The sequence below is a fragment of the Molothrus ater genome, chromosome 1 (assembly GCF_012460135.2).
Source record: "Molothrus ater isolate BHLD 08-10-18 breed brown headed cowbird chromosome 1, BPBGC_Mater_1.1, whole genome shotgun sequence".
In the NCBI taxonomy this organism is placed as follows: domain Eukaryota; kingdom Metazoa; phylum Chordata; class Aves; order Passeriformes; family Icteridae; genus Molothrus; species Molothrus ater.
This window is the reverse complement of record NC_050478.2, coordinates 2,129,260-2,135,259: the sequence shown is the minus strand read 5'-3', so window position 1 is coordinate 2,135,259 and position 6,000 is coordinate 2,129,260. Positions and strand designations below refer to the sequence as shown.

At 56.1% G+C, this 6,000-nt stretch overlaps 1 protein-coding gene across 1 annotated transcript in view; it reads left to right on the top strand.

The window, feature by feature from the left end:
• The first annotated feature begins 300 nt into the window (after nucleotides 1-300).
• The window catches only part of WNT9A (Wnt family member 9A), a 67,004-nt gene continuing 61,304 nt past the window's right edge, over nucleotides 301-6,000 (top strand). Inside the window, exon 1 of the mRNA XM_036378787.2 lies at nucleotides 301-437. Within this exon, the coding sequence (XP_036234680.1) occupies nucleotides 343-437 (95 nt within the window). The 5' untranslated portion in view covers nucleotides 301-342. The remainder of the gene's footprint in view (nucleotides 438-6,000) is intronic.

Genomic DNA, 6,000 nt, shown 5'->3' with positions numbered 1-6,000 from the left:
CACACCCGCCCTGGCACACTCATCCCTCTCTCCCCTGCCCATCTCTCTCCCCTCCTGCCCTCTCCCCTTCCCCACCGCGTCCCGCGCTCCCCTCTCCCCGCTCCGCTGGCGCTCCCCGCTCTCTCCCCGCCCCGCCGCTCCGTGTCCCTCCTCCCGGGGCGTGTCCCCCTGTCCCAGCCCGCCTCTCCTCCGTGTCCCTCCCCCCCCGCCGGCCCCTCCCCGGCCCGCCCCGCCGCCGCTCGGGCTCTCTCCGCCGGCCGCGCTATAAGAAGCGGGGCGGGCGGCGGGGCCGCAGCGGGCGCGGCGGGGGAACGAGATGAGCAGCGCCGGCGCCGCTGCAAGATGCTGGATGGACACGTCCTGCTGGGATGGCTCTCCTCCTGCGCGCTCCTAGGGCTGCTCGCCTGCGCCCCGCGGCCCTCCGCTGCCTACTTCGGGTAGGTGTCTCCTCGCTCCTGCTCTTTAACTTTTGCCCGAGTTTGTTTTTTTGGATGCTGAAGGGGTTTTGCGCTTTGCGCGGTCCCGCCCGAGGTGGGGATGCTGCTGTTCTCCTGCGGGCACCCTCCGTCCCTCGGGGGTGCGGGCATCCCCTCCTGCAGTGACAGCTGGCCCGGGACAGGGGCAGCGACAGCGCCGTGCCCGCCGCTGTCCCGTGTCCTAGCGCCCGGAATCCCCTTGGATTTGCCAGGCGGGACCGGGCGCTCCGGGAGCTGCCGGGCTGAGTCCCGGGGCCGCGGGCAGGAGCTGCCGGCGGCGAGCGAGCGCTTCGTTCCCCCGTTCCCCGCACGGAGCGGACCAGCAGCGCGGTTGTAACCCCCGTAGCGCGGGACAGCGCGGAGAAAACTCCTTTTTCCCCGCTATTAAAGCCTGGCTTTCAACACCAATTGCCAGCCGTGGGGTGCTGCCGGTTGGTTTTTGGGGGGATCCGCGGGTGCGGGCGCCGCATCCCCAGCGCTCACCTGTGCGCGGGGCGGGGCGCGGCCGGCAGGGGGCGCTCCCGGCCCGGCGCGCGTCGCGCAGGTGGATCCCGATCCTTTCCCTTCCCGACCCCCGATCCCGGGGATTTATCCCACTTATACCGAGGTTTTATCCTACTTATACCGAGGTTTTATCCCCCTCTTGTTATCCCTCTTATTCCCCTGTCCCGGCTCCGTGCGGTGAGCTGGACCAGCCAATTCAACCCGCTGCCCCGACCCCCTTCAACGCCCCCCGCAGCCGCGTCAGCTCCGTGCGGGTTTTCCCTCTGTGCTTTTTGGGGTGTCGCTGCCTCTTATCCTTAATTTTAAACCGTATGTCGCAAAACGTTGTCGGTTTGAGAGAGGAGTTTGGCGCGAGCACCTGTGTAAGAGGTTTTTGTGTAAGTTTACACAACAGTGGGGATTCTTGCTTCTTTTTTTTTTTTTCCCTTTTTTTGGGGATGTTGCGTTGTGACCACTGGTAGGAGCCACTGGACCAGCCCTGGAGAATGTTTTAGCAGGCTTGAGGTTTTCCCCCCTTCTTTCCAGTAAAACAAATCCTGGTGTTGAGGCTTGTCCATTGCTTGTGGTCTGGCAAAGTTTTCCAAACAGTGCTACTTACATCTTCTGTTTCCAACTCCAGAACCGTTTCACTTCCTGCTGCTGGGGCTGGTTTTCTAAGGAAACAGCCTGTCCTGTGTGTGCAGGTTTTTAGGAAAAGCCCTTTTCTCCCTGGGCAGTGTGCAGAGGGCTGTTCCCAGCCCGCTGGCTCATGTGTCTGCCCGGGACCACCGGCACTGTGCAGCTCAATTGTGCCTTGGGGACTGACAGGCTTTGCAAGGAGCTTGGCTGTAACTCTCCTATTAATCCTTGCTGTGCTGCTATCTGCTCTAGAGCAGCAGGTAACTCATTCCAGTTCCTTCTGGGATTTCTCTCTTGGCTTGGAGAGGTTTTAGCTTTAGAAGGGACATTCTGAGCCAAGGGCAGTGTCTGCTGTCTGTCCTGACTGCTTTGGGGTTTTCTGTGTCTTGGTACAGCTGCTGTTTTTGGTTTGAGACACTCTCCCTGGCAGTGAGGAGATGCTGCCAGATGTGCACTCCTGGGCTGCTGTGCAGTGGAGTTTGCTTATGCAAAGCCTCCTTGTCTCTGGTTAAAGCCCCAGTGAAGGAGCAGCTGATCCCCTCTTTGTTCTTCCAAGAGCAGAGGTTGCACTTGCAGAGCTGCTGGGGCCACTGGGAATAGTCAGTGCTGAGATCCCAGCTCCTGATAATCCACAAGCGTGTGGGGAAGAGCTGAGAAACCCTCCTCGCTGTGGGTTTCTCTCTGTTGGTAAGGAAAGAAATCCCACCTGGTAAAAAAGCTGGATGGTCCTGCACAACTCCCCAGTTCTCCCTGCTAGTCCCTGGGAAGGCTGGTATTGATCTTCTTTTTCTTCTGCCACGTGCATGAAGGAGCTGCTCCAGGTGAGGCAGCACATCTGTTCATTCTGATAAATCCTTGCTAACAGCTTGGCTGAATGACCTGAGCTAAAACACACCCTCCAGGCAGGGAAAGGGATGCTTCTTTTGAGTCCCAAAGCCACCTTTTGGTGGCCTGCTGGCCCCTCTGGGCGCTGGCATCCCTGTGGAGGAGGTGGTGGGGCACAGAGCGAGGCAGTGCTCAGCAGATGTCACGCTGTGGCTGCAGCTTGGCTGCTCCCTTCCTCAGCCTGGAGGGGGATAGAGACAGCTGTGGATGATCCCTTCCCCCCCCAAGCCCCAATGTCTTATTTCAGGGAAAGAATTCCACGTCTCCAAATGCGTGGCCTGGTGGGGAATGAGTGCCCAGGGACAGAGACGGGGCATGGTTACAGGGTAATGAGATTGTGTCAGCATGGAGTTATGTCTGTGCCTGTCCCAGGGGGTGGCAGGAGGGGATGCTGGGCTGGGGGACACCACGGCTGGAGGCTGCTGTGCTTCCTTGGAGCGCTGGCTCTGGTGTTCTTGGAGGGATGCACAAGTGGCTGAGTAGGATAAATGCCCTGTGGAAGCAGAGTTTGGCGTGTGTGGGAGTTAAAGCTGTGGTGCAGGTGGGGCTCTTGCTGCTGTTCTGCTCCATCCCCAGGCTGCCTGACTGGGAAATGTGATGATCTGTGGAGGGAGAGACAGATTTTCCCTTTTTCTGAGGGGAATTCTGGCATCTGGGTGTTGCTGCCCTCCTCCTGGAGCAGGTGCCAGCAGGACCCAGGGTTCCTGCCCAGGATAGCACCTGCAGTGATGCTGAGCAGAGCTGAGAGCCTGCAGGCACCTGCTCAGGAGGGGTTTTGAGGGGTTTGGCTCAGCCCTGGCTCCTGGGAAGCAGCTGGAGAGCCTGGCTGCAGGCATCAGGGATGTGCTGATGCTACAGCTCCTAAACCTTGGCTGATAAGGAACTTTTTGACAGAGAGGAAAAAAGCATGTCTGTAAAATTGAGCACAGCCCTGCTGGCTCTTAGTGCATTTAGAGCTGCCCCTCAGGAGGATGATGATGGGGATGGCTGAGTTTTGTGGGATTTTGAATTTTTGGGGGAGGCATTGCCTGGGGCTCGGTGTCAGCCTGCTGGGATGCACTGGCTGCCCCAGGAGTGAGGCTGCTTTTGTGTCCAGCCACGGCCTCTGCAGCTGGGCTGTCTGAGCACTAATTTGCACCATATTCCATTTGCAGGCTGCTGGGGGGAGTCTGGAGCAGCCCCAGGCTGCCAGGATCCCTGAGAAAGCATTGCATTTCAGTTTTCCTCCCTGCTCTGCTTTCCCAGTGCCTGACACGCTCTGGGCGTGGGTACCTCCCCTCCCTCCCTTTCCTCTCTCTAGTGTGGCCGGGGGTGGTGGAAATGCCAGAGCAGCATCTGGGAATTGTGTTGGGACTTGCACTTCTGGGCTTTGGAAGTGGCAGGTGACAAGATTAGCCATGCTGGGGTGACAGGGTGGCTGAGGAACTTCAATCCTGCTGTGCCCTGTGCTGGTGGGAAGGGAAACCAACCCGTGGGAGCTTCTGCTTTCCTGATCTGTGGGTCTGGGGTGACCCAGGCCATAAACCAACTCCTCTATTTTCTGTTGTGATTTAGAGTCTGATTCAGTTTTGATGCACCTCTTTAAAAAAAAAATAAATTATTTTTTAATTCTTGCTGGAAGGAATATTTTTGCTGCTGGTTGGGATTTGCTCTGCTTTCCCTCTGGGAGCAGAAGGATCCCAGCAGCTCTGCCCCCTCTGCAAACACTTGTCAAGACAGTAGTAATGTTACAAGTGGCTCATGCTTACATAGTGTTTATATTGACAGATTGCAATGTTCTGCATAAATGTAACTGATCTGTCCCCTGCACGCAGGCAACAGGAACCCTCAAATGCTCACGGGGGGAGAGGGAGGGGAAGCATAGCTTGCCCTAATTTACCAACACACCACTCACTGCGGGCTTTGCAGTGTGGGAAGTGCTGTGTATTTTTATTCCCTTTGGCAGGTGCAGGATAGGTGCTCTGCTCTGGGATAGAAACCTTACTGTTCAGGGTGTGATTTTATTTTTTTTTTAGGAGAGACTTGGAAAAGAGCAGGATGTTGGGCTTGAAGGGGCTGTTCAGGTGCCTTCAGGGCTCCTGAGTGGGGCATGAAATCACCGCGAGTTCTAGCGTCAGCTGTAGGATAGAAACCTCATCCTTCAGCATGTGATTTTGTTAGGAGAGACTTAGAGCAGGATGTTGGACTTGAAGGGGCTGTTCAGGGTGTGATTTTGTTAGGAGAGACATGGAAAAGAGGAGGATGTTGCACTTGAAGGGGCTGTTCAGGTGCTGTGAGCACTCTGGGGTGGGTTCCTGGGTGGGGCGTGAAGTCCCCGCGAGTTCCAGTGTCAGCTGTAGGATAGAAACCTCATCCTTCAGGGTATGATTTTGTTAGGAGAGGCTTAGAAAAGAGGGGGATGTTGGACTTGTAGGGCTGTTCAGGTGCCATGAGCACTTTGGGGTGGGTTCCTGAGCAGGGCGTGAAGTCACCATGAGTTCCAGTGTCAGTTACAGCTCTGCTGTAGGAGAGAAACCTCTCTCATCCTTCAGGGTGTGATTTTGTGAAGAGAGAGTTAGAAAAAAGCAGGATGTTGGACTTGAAGGGGCTGTTCAGGTGCCTTCAGGGCTCCTGAGTGGGGCATGAAATCACCGCGAGTTCCAGTGTCAGCTGTAGGATAGAAACCTTGTCCTTCAGGGTGGGATTTTGTTAGGAGAGACTTAGAGCAGGATGTTGGACTTGAAGGGGCTGTTCAGGGTGTGATTTTGTTAAGAGAGACTTGGAAAAGAGGAGGATGTTGCACTTGAAGGGGCTGTTCAGGCACCATGAGCGCTCTGGGGCGTGTTCCTGAGTGGGGCACGAAGTCACCACGAGTTCCAGTGTCAGCTGTGGTATAGAAACCTCATCCTTCAGGGTGTGATTTTGTTAGAAGAGACTTAGGAAAGAGCAGGATGTTAGACTTGAAGGGGCTGTTCATGTGCTGTGAGCACTCTGGGGTGGGTTCCTGAGCCAGGCATGAAGTCACCCCAAGTTCCAGTGTCAGCTGTAGGATAGAAACCTCATCCTTCAGGGTGTGTTTTTGTTAGGAGGGAGTTAGAAAAGAGGAGGATGTTGCACTTGAAGGGGCTGTTCAGGTGCTGTGAGCACTCTGGGGCAGGTTCCTGAGCGGGGCGTGAAGTCACCGTGAGTTCCAGCGTCAGTTACAGCTCTGCTGTAGGAGAGAAACCTCTCTCATCCTTCAGGGTGTGATTTTGTTAGGAGGGATTTAGAAAAGAGGAGGATGTTGGACCTGAGGGGCTGTTCAGGGTGTGATTTTGTTAGGAGAGACTTGGAAAAGAGGAGGATGTTGCACTTGAAGGGGCTGTTCAGGTGCCATGAGCACTCTGGGGCGGGTTCCTGAGCGGGGCGTGAAGTCCCCGCGAGTTCCAGTGTCAGCTGTAGGATAGAAACCTCATCCTTCAGGGTGTGATTTTGTGAAGAGAGAGTTAGAAAAAAGCAGGATGTTGGACTTGAAGGGGCTGTTCAGGTGCCTTCAGGG